The sequence below is a fragment of the Trichomycterus rosablanca genome, chromosome 4 (assembly GCF_030014385.1).
Source record: "Trichomycterus rosablanca isolate fTriRos1 chromosome 4, fTriRos1.hap1, whole genome shotgun sequence".
NCBI lineage: Eukaryota > Metazoa > Chordata > Actinopteri > Siluriformes > Trichomycteridae > Trichomycterus > Trichomycterus rosablanca.
The window spans coordinates 12,021,192-12,036,678 of record NC_085991.1 but is presented as its reverse complement, the minus strand read 5'-3'; the positions used below and the strand labels follow the sequence as shown (position 1 = coordinate 12,036,678).

At 35.6% G+C, this 15,487-nt stretch overlaps 1 non-coding gene and 1 gene segment (V, D, J or C); one reads left to right on the top strand and one right to left on the bottom strand.

Moving 5' to 3' along the window:
• The first annotated feature begins 3,850 nt into the window (after window positions 1–3,850).
• On the top strand, window positions 3,851–4,617 carry LOC134311404 (T cell receptor alpha variable 3-like). The segment is given in 2 exon segments: window positions 3,851–3,893; window positions 4,009–4,617. Coding segments are annotated over 2 exon segments (399 nt in total).
• Window positions 4,618–6,118: 1,501 nt separating this feature from the next.
• Window positions 6,119–6,190, bottom strand: trnap-ugg (transfer RNA proline (anticodon UGG)). Its single transcript has one exon. It is a non-coding gene; the product is annotated as a tRNA-Pro (tRNA).
• Between the last annotated feature and the right edge of the window lie 9,297 nt (window positions 6,191–15,487).

Below are 15,487 nucleotides of genomic sequence, written 5' to 3'. Positions count from 1 at the left end.
TTTGCTATGTTTTAATCTTCAATAAATATGATAATTCCTTAAGCTGAGTGTGTTAATTTTGATTACCAGAAGCGAGAAATAGACTTAAAGAATTCAATCCTACAGAATAGAGCTGATTTATTTTAATTTGGTTTTTCTGGAATTTACCAAAATCTAAGTCAAAATAAACTAAATTCCAGTGGTGCCCCTGGCTTATTAAAAGGTTATTAATCTTCTGAAGCGAATTATTATCACAACACTTCTTTCTATTGTTTTAGGTGAGAAATAACATCACATAACACATGAGAACCTTTATCCAAACCTTAAATAGAAGTTACAATGTATCTGCTGCTAGATTCTTCTCAGTTTTTTTTTACACTCATATTTTTCAATAAATAAACATTGTTCTTTATCTGTCCACAGGTTATAATCATGCACAGGAAATTAATTCAGTTTCAACCACTAAAATTGTCTTGGAGAGAAACTCTGTTACTTTATCCTGCAATTACAAAGGATCTGGTACAAATAAGGACCTGCTGTGGTATCGTCAGTACTCAACATCCAGACCAGAATTCATCATTTTGATTAGTGAACTAAAAACTGAAATAAAAGCTGATCCTCCAATTCCAGGGTTTTCTGCAAAAATAAATGAAGCTAAAGATCGAGTGGATCTGAACATCTCCTCTGCTGCAGTATCAGATTCTGCTCTCTACTACTGTGCTCTGCGGCCCACAGTGACAGGAAATCATTCTATACTGTACAAAAACCAATCACATACATTTAATCTGTTCTTCTGTTTTATGAAAAGGAAAATGTTTAAATGTTTAAACAATGAATATTTCTGCCCTTTATTATTTCTCTGTATTAGTTATAAAATGCAATAAAAACTCTAGTTTTCTGTTTTTATGACTAACCTTAAATTAAATAACAAAACATTGTCTGGGAATACCCTATTTTTGAATTTCTTTAATTAAGTTTTTAGTACAGTGGAAACTCGATTTAACAAACCTCCATTTTACAGATTTTGGATTTAATTTGTGAGAAGCACGTCTTTCTGTTTACGTGAGTGATAGGCTTTATGTTATCTCGCCTTTTTCTCTGTGTTTTATGCTTAAATTTAGCAAATTCTAGAGCTTAGTTATGCACCAGCGCCCCTCCAGTAGCCACCAGCAGTGCTTCAGTCTCAGAATTATAAAGAGTAATAGAGTCCCTACTATACCATCACGGCAAGACATTATCTCCTCCACCACACAGGTAATTTCTCCCCAGTAGTACACTACACCAATTTTAATATTTATTTACAGGTTTTACATTACAAATTTCACATATCTATTTACGTTGTTCATTTTACTGTTTATTATTTGTGCATGTTTAGCACTTATATGGATCTTGGGGCTGTGTTTGCATATATTGTCTTACCCTCTTGAACAAAAAAAGACAATCACAATCACATTACAGATCAGTGTTCCTCCCTTTTAGTCCGTTAAATCAAGGTTCCACTAAATTGTTAATGTATCCAACACATCTGTGGAAAAGCACAAGCCCTCAGTTATGCGTTGTGAAGGTGAGGTGCTCTGATTATTATCCAGCAATAATCTTTAATTTTGTAAGCCATCCATATTTTCTTTTTTTTTACATAGTCTAAGAATGCCCTATGGTATTTGTCTTTTATGTTTTGTGCAGAGCCGTAGATAGAGAGAGTTGCGACACTCCTTGATCTCGCCGCTACGCGATCACGTGGTTCATGTACCCCTCCAATAGTTCCAAACAAACCCGGCGCTGTCATGTTCTCATATGGGACAGGCAGCAATAAATGAAATATTAAACGCTAAATAATAAACATTTGTACAATTTCTGGGTATTTTCAACTGCGTTTACATTTACTGCATCTGCTTTAATGTCAATTTGGTATATAAAGTGGAAGATTGATGTTTATAATGACTTGTTAATAGGTCGTTCTTGTTAACACACAGTACATTATATTAGCATACATTACATAATGCGATATCATTAAGTAGTAGAGACAATATACAGTACAGAGATTAAAGTTTTTTATGTTTTGTTTTTTGCATAAACTAATCTCCCTTCACTTTTCTGAGGATTCATAATAATAATCATTTTGGCTAAACACTAAGCCATGTGGCTGGATTCATAAGGTTTACCTGCACTGAATGAACAGATTCATAAACACACTACCATACCTTTATTATAGTGCAGGTACATGAAAAAGCATTCATTAATCTCTTATTTCATGAGTGATTAATAATTGATGCCTACATGTAATACATTAATGAATTCATTATGAATATGCACTAGTTCATTTTGTCTAATGTAAGTGGTGGACAAGGTACACAAACCATGTAGTTGAGTTAAAGTAGAGATATCCAAGGTAACATATTAATCCAGTAAAAGTAGTAGTAAAAGTAAAAATACTCTTTACCTCCACTAAAGTACTAAACTAAATTTACCTTCAAATGTACTTAAGTATGAAAGTAAAAGTAGCATGATTTATTATGGCTCTAATGTTTTATGATCATTTCTGTAACAAGACTAATTAATCAATTACTGATTAATCAACTCATTTTAGGTGAAAAGACTCTAGTGGCATTAATTTAGCTTAACTAACTAAGCTAAATTGGGTTATACCTATTAATTAAGATAAACATGTAACATTTAGTGCTGAGCAAATGCTAAACAATAACAGTATTAAGTATATTAATGACATTAAATTCATTATTTTTTTAAAACAAAGCAACATACAGCTAAAAATGCTTGATAAGTAGTGGAAATGAATGGGGTTCTATGGGATGTTTGGAACTATACAGAGCTCCACAACCCGGAAGCTGCGCAGAAAAAATGTCCCACCCCCGTTACAATGGTTCCCTATGGGAGTGTCGCCACTCTGTTTTCTCTACCTCTCTGGTTTTGTGACAATTGGTGCAATGCTTTTTGAGTTGAGCAGTATTTGAGTGTTTAATACTCGGCTTGTGTGGCCTTTGTGTTCCGTCCTCTCCCCAAATCACAGACACTGGTTGGTGGATGAAGAGCTTTTTTTACTGATCTGCAATGAGTTCAGCAACCACATATAATGAGCATGGAATGGTCAGCTAGCCAGCCCACAGCAGTGCTCACTCAATCTGCTGCTATCTCCCAGCATTCAATTAGCTTTACAGAAAAAGGGACTGGCAGCATATGACCAAGAGATGGCGCTGAACTCATTTGTAGGAATTTCATAAAACTATATACACAAATTAAAGCATCTCTTTTAAGACTGTTACACTTGCTCCACCCATGCTCCAACACTATATATAAAAAAAAAATAATTGATACTTATTAAAGTTTGCGTTTGTGTAAGTGGGTGGGGCTATATGTTTTTTGAGGGTTTTTGTAGGTCATGAGACAATTAATTGTGGGAAAATAATTTTGTCTCTGCATCATACAGGGTAGGAGATATGGACCTTGAAGTTTGATGCTACGCTACAGTGCCACCATCAGACAAATCGGGCTGAGCTTGAGCACATGAGTAGTGGGAAAGATTAATCTCTGTTGACCAAGTCTCCTGTCTGTATGACAAAAAACATAATAATTGTGCTTGGACTCCTAATTATAGTTAGAGTAATTGTGGGTAAAACATAAACCTAGTCTATTAAAGTGCATTTAAAAACTAAAATTGCATTATAACCTGCTACACTGATGAACAGAATAATTGTAAAAGTAAAGTCATGTAATGCCCACTTTCCTAAACAGTCTACAATTAATGTAGATCTATGCATTCATTCCCTATTCAGATCTCATGACAATAGGAGGAGTTTGTGTAGAACTGTAAAGTAGAACATTCATCTCTCCTTCCTGCACTTCTCACAATACAATCATGATGTTCCTGTATTCTCTTCTACTCCTCTCAGCTATACAATGTAAGTTCATCTCATGCAGTCTCAGTACACAATGTGCATGTGTTAATGTTGTGTAAGAGTGTGTGCATAACTTCTTTTAATGTATCCACATAAAACATATTTATCTGATTTGCAGGGAAGAGTTTGGCACAGTCAGTAAAACCACTGAATGATGTAGTAAATGCAGCAGTGGGTCACAGCATTGTTCTCTCTTGTGAATATAAGAGTACTGATGATCTGCAGTGGTATCGTCAGTATGCTGGATCTACACCAGAGTTTATTGTTTCTATCGGTACACATCAGTCCTCTGAGAACTCAAACATTCCTGGTTTATCAGCAACAATTAATGGATCAGAAAACCTTGTGAATCTGAAGATCTCCTCTGCTGCAGTATCAGATTCTGCTCTGTACTATTGTGCCATGAGGCCCACAGTAACAGGAAACTCTACAATGCTGTACAAAAACCAGTGTATGCAGACACAGACTGAGTAACACTTGCTTTATCTTTTAGGCTTTATGACACACTTATAAAGCCACATTCTATACATTTAAATATAAACTAGAATAATGCCTGACAAGTATTAAGGCATTTGTCATTGTTATAACTCACTCACTCGCTCACTATCGCTCAACTTTCATCACTATATAGTGTTCAAATGTTTAATACCTGTATAGAGTAAAAAGAAACAACTGACGTAGTGTATAGCAAAAACTGTAATGGTTAAGGTGCAACCTTTAATAATAAATACAAACACTAATTTATTAATTATTATTTGTCCTGTCCTGTGTAACACTTCTTACCCGGAGTGAGAGACCAGATGCTCCGGATGACCGCAGAAAAGTTAGAGGGCCGGGCAAACACACACAGCACACAGACACAACTGTGGATGTTCCAATAAAGGCTCTTTTATTACTGCAGTGACCCTACAAAGCCAGGCCAAACGGCTACTACGATTCCGTTTACACATAAAAGAATTATAGTAGGAACACCATGGTAGCGTTACTGAAAATGTATATACGGAAGTTAGATATAAGTTAGCTCTGTTACAACAGTGCATATGCTTAGCTCCACCTTCCCCACACTCAACTCTCACGAGATGTCTCTTAAAGACACAGTACACCTGGTGCAAATAACATTAATAAAGTTTGTGGTCTAATTGTGAAAAAATCCTACATCTCAGAACAGTAAAGCAAACTCACACATTCACAGGTACTGTGTAGAAGGTAAATAAAGATGTACATGCACATGCACATTCATGTTTCAGGTTTCCTTCTTTATATAATAAACAAAATGATAAAACCAATGATCGTATAGTATAATAATATACATATAATTACATATATTCTTATATAATAATTAAAATACATATACATAATACATATAATTAATATTCATAAATATAATACATATAATAGCTCCTAATATCTATAGCTTCTAGTATATTATCTATTATAGCTTCTAATATCTATTATAGCAATCTAATATAGTTATTTTTATACTTATAATAACAATGATAAATAATAAATGCATACCTCTATATTTCTTATTACACATGAATATTGTTACCACACCATCCATGTTTGTATTTTTCCATGACAAAAAGTATAGTAAAATAAAAAGAACACCGCTGTCTTGTGGCGGACACAAAATACTATAATGGCAGCAAAGCCAAAACATTTTTTACAACGTAAACTTAACAGTGACAAAATAAATAATAAATTGTTTATGACAAAATAAACAAACCCACCTGCAACGAGTTCAGCAACCACATAAAGTCAACGGAATGGTCAGCTAGCCAGCCTAAACAGAACAGGCTAATCAGTAACTGAGCACGTGTGATTTACAAACTTCGATTAAAAGAGTGTAAAATAGCCTGTATTCACAACCAGCTCATGAATGTTAATCTACATACTGTTAAAGAACAAAATATACCAGAGCTGAACAGTTACTAGCTTAATAAAAGTATATATTTAAGTGTATTTCGGGAGCTTTGCTTAGACGAACATACCCACAGCAGTGCTCACTCTATCTGCTGCGGATCTCCCAGCATTCAATTAGCTTAATAGAAAAAGGTGCTGGCGCATATGACCAAAAGATGGCGCTGAATTTCACAAACTTTGCACATAAACATGAGCATCTTTTAACACTGTTACATCAGCATGTGTCATTTTTGTTTGATCATTAGAATTTAAGTGGACACTTGATAAGTTTTTTGTATAGTTCAACGAAGCATTCAACTAAACGTGGGCCCGTCCGGGATTTGAACCCGGGACCTCTCGCACCCAAAGCGAGAATCATACCCCTAGAACAACGAGCCAGATTTTTGAAATTTACACAAGAATCGCAAGTCATGGACAAACCATCCTACTACAATTAAAAGTCCTTTACATTTACCCAAATATTACAGTAACCAAATAACTAAAGTTAAAATTCTTTAGGTCAACATTTTTTAAATAATTAAATCAACTTTAATTTACATGTCATTGATCAGTTGGTTCAATTTGTGTTGTTTTTTTAAATACAAATCAAAAATATAAAACAGATCTTGTCTAATAATTTAGTTCAGTGGCAAAAAAAAAAATCAGCATTTAATATTCTAATAATAAAGTTAGTAATATTTATTTCTTTTTCTACAAAAAACAAACGTTATGATAATTTGTGTTATCGGTTATTAATACTAAAGATTGAAAGAAATTTACGTTGACATGAGATTTTCTTTGTCGTGTTGACTTCATACTCTGTACTGTTTGACTTTCCTTCACAATGACAGTGCTTTACATTTAAACATGGACTCCTATGAGGACAAAGTTTAAGCTAAATGTTAGATTTTTTTAAATATGGCTAGGCATCTAGATAGAAAGCTGTTCAGGTTTTGCCATTTAATCGCCCCGTTTCACTTCCATTTGCACACTGGGATTAGAACCTGAAGAGGCAGTTGATGAATTAACAATGTTTACAGAACTATGAAATAGGATGTGGGTAAACAAGGGCTCGTACGGGATTTGAACTTGGGACCTCTCGCACCCTAAGTGAGAATCATACCCCTAGACCAACGAGCCAGCCGGGACAGACACCAGGGCATTTATTTGACCTCCGTGGCTTAGAGTCAAAACCATGTTGACTGGTTGCACTGGGAAGTTTATTCATGACAAAACTAAATTCAATGCAGAGCTTCATTAAAGCATTTCTAACAGTTTAAGCATGAGGTGTCATTAAAGACTCGCTTTGTCAAATTAAAAGACTTGGAAGCATTTGACAGGAGCTGTGTGCAGTCCCACTGACTTTATGCTTCACACTGTTTACGTTATGTATCATGTTTATCCACCCAAACTGTTCAATACAAACATTGTGACACTGTCTTTAATTGGTTAGTTATACAATTATACAGTTATACTTCATGGATTTCGTAAACATTTTCAATGCTTTGAATTTGCACAAAGATTCTAAAATCTGTAGAAGAAATAAAAACTTGAAGCTGACTGGAAGAATTGTTATGAAAGGTATTTACATCCACATAAGCTCACCAACTTCTACCAGTGTATCAGCATGTGTCATCTTTGTTTGATCATTAGATTTTAACGAGACACTTGATACGTTTTTTGTATAGTTCAACGAAGCATTCCACTAAAAGAGGGCTCGTCCGGGATTTGAACCCGGGACCTCTCACACCCAAAGAATCATACCCCTAGACCAACAAGCCAGTGGGATCGAGAGTCTGCGCGTTATCTGTGTGACTGACCGACAAAACTATGTTGTCTGGTTGAGCTGGTAAGTGTGGTCGGTGCTTGCATTACAAAACTATCAAAACCTCCAGTATCAGTACATAGACTGGTTATAACCTCTTTTTAAAGAGTTAAAACATGAAAACTATTTAAATGCTCCAAATAGTAAAAAAACTTCTTTTAATTAGTCAACTGTCAGGACTAGGAAGCATTTGAAAGCTTTGTGCTGTTTTCATAAAGTACCTTTGTAACCCCATGTAATTAGACAGGCTTTACATGTTTACCAATTTAATGCCACCTTTGATTTCTAATTGCACACTGTGATACATTTTGAAGAGACATTTTGATAAGTCAACATTCTTTAGTGAAAGAGCAGGGGATTAAAGAAGGGATCCACCCGGATTTTATCAGGAAACCTACACAACCTTCACTTTTGCAGGATAAACGTTTTTAATGACTCATTAGTAAATCGTTACACAACACCCTGTCCATAAATCTGTATTTTTACCTTTCTGTTGAGGAGATGCGTCTCGCTTTAACTTGTTTACAAACATTTGGCAACCCAAAACTTGCACGTTTGCTAATAGACGCCGGGGAAAATCACCCAAGAATGAGAGAAAATCAGGCATGGACAAATTTTTTCTAATCCTAATAAATATGGGATGCTAAAAATTACCATGACAAACAGTTACTGGTAGTAATTTCTTGAAGCTTTTGACAGAAGCTGTCTTTTTATTTTTTTATTTTTTGTATTTAATGCTTTGTTGCGTTGTAACTTTATCTTAGATTTACATCGTGTAAAATATTTATCTACCAAAACTGTACAATACAATGTTGTGACGCTGTCTTTAATTGGTCAGTTATACAAAATAATAATACATTTGATAGGCTTTTTTATTTTTTTATACCTGATACGTTTTTCACAATGCCTTCATACGACTAGACCAACGCTGCGTGACTGACCATTAAAACTCTGTGTTCTGGTTGAGCTAGGAAGTGAATTCAGTGTTTGCATGATAAAACTCAAGGCATAAAATGACTGAAACTCTTTAAAGAGTTAAAACATGAAACATATTTAAAGGCTCGAAATAGTAAAAACTGGTTTTAATCAGTCAACTGTAAAGACTGTAAAGAAAATTTTAACAAGACACCTCCCGAAATTTACCCAAATATTACATAACTAAATAACTAAAGTTAAAATTCTTTAGGTCAACGTTTTTAAAATAATTAAATCAACTTTAATTTACATGTCATTGATCAGTTGGTTCAATTTGTGTTTTTTTTTTTAAAGAATTTAGTTCAGCGGCAAAAAAATCAGCATTTAATATTCTAATAATAAAGTTAGTAATATTTATTTCTTTTTCTACCTAAAACAAACGTTATGATGTTTTGTGTTATCGGTTATTAATACTAAAGATTGAAAGAAATTGACGTTGACATGAGATTTTCCTTGTTGTGTTGACTTCATACTCTGCACTGTTTGACTTTCCTTCACAATGACAGAGCTTTACATTTCAACATGGATTCACAAAACCTCTCGATGGCTTTTAGAATAACTCTGGCAGCATGATTTTATAAAGGTTTTTTTTGTTTGTTTGTTTTAATTGTACGAGGACAAAGTTAAAGGTTAGAATTTTAATAATGTCTCCTGGCATCCACATAGAAAGCTGTTCAAGTTTTACCATTTAATCACCCCGTTTCATTTCCATTTGCACACTGGGATTAGAACCTGAAGAGGCAGTTGATTAATTAAACATGGGTAAACAAGGGCTCATCTGGGATTTGAACCCAGGACTGCTCGCACCCTAAGCGAGAATCATACCCCTAGACCTACGAGCCAGCTGGGACAGATGCCAGGGCATTTCTTTGACCTCCGTGGCTTAGCGTCAAAACCATGTTGACTGGTTGCACTGGGAAGTGTATTCATGACAAAACAAAATTCAATGCAGAGCTTCATTAAAGCATTTCTAACAGTTTAAGCATGAGGTGTCATTAAAGACTCGCTTTGTCAAATTAAAAGACTTGGAAGCATTTGACAGGAGCTGTGTGCAGTCCCACTGACTTTATGCTTCACAGTGTTTACGTTATGTATCATGTTTATCCACCTAAACTGTACAATACAAACGTTGTGACGCTGTCTTTAATCGGTTAGTTATACAAGAGATTTTACAACATTTACATTACCATGATATTTTATCTTGTCGTGTTGACTTCATGCTCCTTGCTGTTTGGATCGTAACATTTTCAATGCTTTGAATTTGGCCAAAGATTCTAAAATCTGTAGAAGAAAAAAAAACTTGAAGCTGACTGGAAGAATTGTTATGAAAGGTATTTACATCCACATAAGCTCACCAACTTCTACCAGTGTATCAGCATGTGTCATTTTTGTTTGATCATTAGATTTTAACGGGACAATGATAAGTTTTTTTGTATAGTTCAACAAAGCATTCAACTAAACGAGGGCTCGTCCGGGATTTGAACCCGGGACCTCTCACACCCTAAGCGAGAATCATACCCCTAGACCAACAGGAACAAGGGACCTTCAAAACTATGTTGTCTGGTTGAGCTGGTAAGTGTGGTCAGTGCTTGCATTACAAAACTATCAAAACCTCCAGTAAAATTGCCGTTGGGTCCGTGTAACTTTGGTCATTCCTTTTTCACTTCAAAAAGCAAAACTGAACAACAAGAAAACCTGCCATTTTTTTTACATTTTTTGTTTCAAGATCAAAAATCAAATAACAAACAAACAGAAATTAAAAAACGGGTCGTATTTTAATTTTCCAAAATCAACATTTTCTTTCAGTTCAACCAGGGATTAATGCACAAGCGTCTTCATGTGCTGACATGCGTATATTTGCTTCATAAGCAAATGCTTCATATTTGCTTCAGTGTAAATTAAGCAAGTGTTGAGAAGACGGAGCAAAAAGTAGTAATAACGTGACGACACGTCCTCTGTTCTGACTTTTGTGTCTGACTTTTCCATGCCCTTGGACACATGGCCTTTTATAGCTTGTATGGAAGGAGTTATGGCCACTTTAAGTTAATTTCATACTACATTACTGCATACCTCATCTCCAGTTCATTAAGGAGTACTGAGCACTTTAGTGTTTAGTGTTGTAGTATAAAATTCACTTAAAGTGCTCAGTACTCCTTAATGAACTGGAGATGAGCTATGCAGCACTTTAAATTAATTTCATACAACAACACCAAACACTAAAGTGCTACATACCTCATCTCCAGTTCATTAAGGAGTATTGAGCACTTTAAGTTAATTTCAAACTACAACACTGCATACCTCGTCTCCAGTTAAGGAGTATTGAGCACTAAGTTAATTTCATACTACAACACTGCATACCTTGTCTCCAGTTAAGGAGTATTGAGCACTTTAAGTTAATTTCAAACTACAACACTGCATACCTTGTCTCCAGTTAAGGAGTATTGAGCACTAAGTTAATTTCATACTACAACACTGCATACCTTGTCTCCAGTTAAGGAGTATTGAGCACTTTAAGTTAATTTCATACTACAACACTGCATACCTCATCTCCAGTTCATTAAGGAGTATTAAGCACTTTAAGTTAATTTCATACTACAACACTGCATACCTTGTCTCCAGTTAAGGAGTATTGAGCACTTTAAGTTAATTTCATACTACAACACTGCATACCTCGTCTCCAGTTCATTAAGGAGTATTGAGCACTTTAAGTTAATTTCATACTACAACACTGCATACCTCGTCTCCAGTTCATTAAGGAGTATTGATCACTTTAAGTTAATTTCATACTACAACACTGCATACCTCATCTCCAGTTCATTAAGGAGTATTAAGCACTTTAAGTTAATTTCATACTACAACACTGCATACCTCGTCTCCAGTTCATTAAGGAGTATTAAGCACTTTAAGTTAATTTCATACTACAACACTGCATACCTCGTCTCCAGTTCATTAAGGAGTATTGAGCACTTTAAGTTAATTTCATACTACAACACTGCATACCTCATCTCCAGTTCATTAAGGAGTATTGATCACTTTAAGTTAATTTCATACTACAACACTGCATACCTCATCTCCAGTTAATTAAGGAGTATTGAGCACTTTAAGTTAATTTCATACTACAACACTGCATACCTCGTCTCCAGTTCATTAAGGAGTATTGATCACTTTAAGTTAATTTCATACTACAACACTGCATACCTCATCTCCAGTTCATTAAGGAGTATTAAGCACTTTAAGTTAATTTCATACTACAACACTGCATACCTCGTCTCCAGTTCATTAAGGAGTATTGAGCACTTTAAGTTAATTTCATACTACAACACTGCATACCTCGTCTCCAGTTCATTAAGGAGTATTGATCACTTTAAGTTAATTTCATACTACAACACTGCATACCTCATCTCCAGTTCATTAAGGAGTATTGAGCACTTTAAGTTAATTTCATACTACAACACTGCATACCTCGTCTCCAGTTCATTAAGGAGTATTGATCACTTTAAGTTAATTTCATACTACAACACTGCATACCTCGTCTCCAGTTCATTAAGGAGTATTGAGCACTTTAAGTTAATTTCATACTACAACACTGCATACCTCATCTCCAGTTCATTAAGGAGTATTGAGCACTTTAAGTTAATTTCATACTACAACACTGCATACCTCATCTCCAGTTCATTAAGGAGTATTGATCACTTTAAGTTAATTTCATACTACAACACTGCATACCTCGTCTCCAGTTCATTAAGGAGTATTGAGCACTTTAAGTTAATTTCATACTACAACACTGCATACCTCGTCTCCAGTTCATTAAGGAGTATTAAGCACTTTAAGTTAATTTCATACTACAACACTGCATACCTCGTCTCCAGTTCATTAAGGAGTATTGAGCACTTTAAGTTAATTTCATACTACAACACTGCATACCTCATCTCCAGTTCATTAAGGAGTATTGATCACTTTAAGTTAATTTCATACTACAACACTGCATACCTCATCTCCAGTTCATTAAGGAGTATTAAGCACTTTAAGTTAATTTCATACTACAACACTGCATACCTCGTCTCCAGTTCATTAAGGAGTATTGATCACTTTAAGTTAATTTCATACTACAACACTGCATACCTCATCTCCAGTTCATTAAGGAGTATTAAGCACTTTAAGTTAATTTCATACTACAACACTGCATACCTCGTCTCCAGTTCATTAAGGAGTATTGATCACTTTAAGTTAATTTCATACTACAACACTGCATACCTCATCTCCAGTTCATTAAGGAGTATTAAGCACTTTAAGTTAATTTCATACTACAACACTGCATACCTCATCTCCAGTTCATTAAGGAGTATTAAGCACTTTAAGTTAATTTCATACTACAACACTGCATACCTCGTCTCCAGTTCATTAAGGAGTATTGAGCACTTTAAGTTAATTTCATACTACAACACTGCATACCTCGTCTCCAGTTCATTAAGGAGTATTAAGCACTTTAAGTTAATTTCATACTACAACACTGCATACCTCATCTCCAGTTCATTAAGGAGTATTGATCACTTTAAGTTAATTTCATACTACAACACTGCATACCTCATCTCCAGTTCATTAAGGAGTATTAAGCACTTTAAGTTAATTTCATACTACAACACTGCATACCTCGTCTCCAGTTCATTAAGGAGTATTAAGCACTTTAAGTTAATTTCATACTACAACACTGCATACCTCATCTCCAGTTCATTAAGGAGTATTGATCACTTTAAGTTAATTTCATACTACAACACTGCATACCTCATCTCCAGTTCATTAAGGAGTATTGAGCACTTTAAGTTAATTTCATACTACAACACTGCATACCTCGTCTCCAGTTCATTAAGGAGTATTGATCACTTTAAGTTAATTTCATACTACAACACTGCATACCTCATCTCCAGTTCATTAAGGAGTATTAAGCACTTTAAGTTAATTTCATACTACAACACTGCATACCTCGTCTCCAGTTCATTAAGGAGTATTGAGCACTTTAAGTTAATTTCATACTACAACACTGCATACCTCGTCTCCAGTTCATTAAGGAGTATTGATCACTTTAAGTTAATTTCATACTACAACACTGCATACCTCGTCTCCAGTTCATTAAGGAGTATTGATCACTTTAAGTTAATTTCATACTACAACACTGCATACCTCATCTCCAGTTCATTAAGGAGTATTGAGCACTTTAAGTTAATTTCATACTACAACACTGCATACCTTGTTTCCAGTTCATTAAGGAGTATTGAGCATTGTTACAGACAGAAATAGTTATAAGAAATATATTGTGTATGGTGTTTCTTTTTCTTTCTATTCCCCCCTCTTCTGTGTTAACCCTTTAAAGCCAGCCCATTCAAATTTCGAAACAATAATTTCCATGGTTTAAAGCCTTATATCTTATAAAGCCTTATATCTTAAGCAGTTTACAAAACTCCTTCCATACATGTGACGTAAATTGGGGTCTCCTATCCCCTATCAGACATAATGTCCTCAGGAAGACCATTAAACCTGAATACATTGCTAAATAACGCGTCTGCCGTTTCAAACGCGGAAGGTAGTTTCCTCATCGGGACCAGTCTACAGGCCTTAGAGAAACGATCCACTATTACTAAGATAACTGTATTACCCAAAGAATTAGGTAGATCAGTTATGAAATCTACTCCCAGATGGGACCAAGGACGATTAGGAATGGGGAGTGGTTCCAACAACCCAGCTGGTAGCTGTCTAGATGTTTTAGACTGCGCACATATGGGACAGGCTTTAACAAAATCTTTAACGTTCTTCTCCAGTTCGTTTCATCAGAACCTGTTCCTCACTAACTCCAGGGTCCTACTGATTCCCGGATGGCATGAACTAGGTGTACAATGAATCATTTTGATCAAATTCTGGCATAGCATAGTGGGAACAAAATCATGGTCTGGAGGACAATTCACTGGAGAAGGTTCGTTCACCTGTTCCTGGCGTAATTCTTCCATAATATCCCACATTATGGGCCCAATTATATGCTCTGGTTCAAGGATTGTATAAGGCTGAACCTTCTCACGTTCAGCCTCCCACAGGCAAGACAAAGCACCTGCTTTCCCATTCAGTGAAATCAAATCATACCTTTCTGGAAGGGCGACATGAACTGGAGAATACCCTGTGGCTGGTGGTAGTGTGCTCTCTTAGACAGGGGTGGTGGGTTGGTATTCAGACGCAGTTGACTCCGAATGTTCCGGGAGTGGAGGAGTTGTTCTCATCAGCATTTCCTGCATAAGACGTGCAATCCCCTCCATTCTCTGCTCCTGTTAAGACAAACGTTCATCCAAACCCGCTGATTCCATCTCGGGCGAAGTCTTCTGTAACGAAGCACTCATAAACCAGATTAGGAATCAGGTGCAGGTTTATTGGGCAAACACAGAGTCGTAGTCAATAAGGCAGAAAAATAGTAAAAAACCGGAGATCCAAACAATCAAGCAAACAAATCCACAGGTACAAGCAAAACTCACAGTCCACAATCCGAATATTCAAGGTCATACACAAGAATCCAAACAAACACTCAGAATTGCAGTTCAGAAGAAACAAGACTTCACAACATGTGGTTCCAAGTGAGGGGTATTTATACTCTACAAAATGGCCACCAAACAGAAAATGGTTGCAAATCAGAACTCTGGCGGCAGGGACCTCTGGTGGTGCGGAAGAGCATCCGCAGATGATGTGACAAAAACATCCTCAAAAAGCAAAGCCTTATAACAGTTCCATCCAAAGCAAGCTGCCGTTGATGAGTAAACAAATTGACTCTACAAAAAAGGCTGAAGCCACCATGTATCGCTGCTCCACTGATTATTAAGTCTACAATGTCAGTTTACATCTGAATATTAGTCAACATATT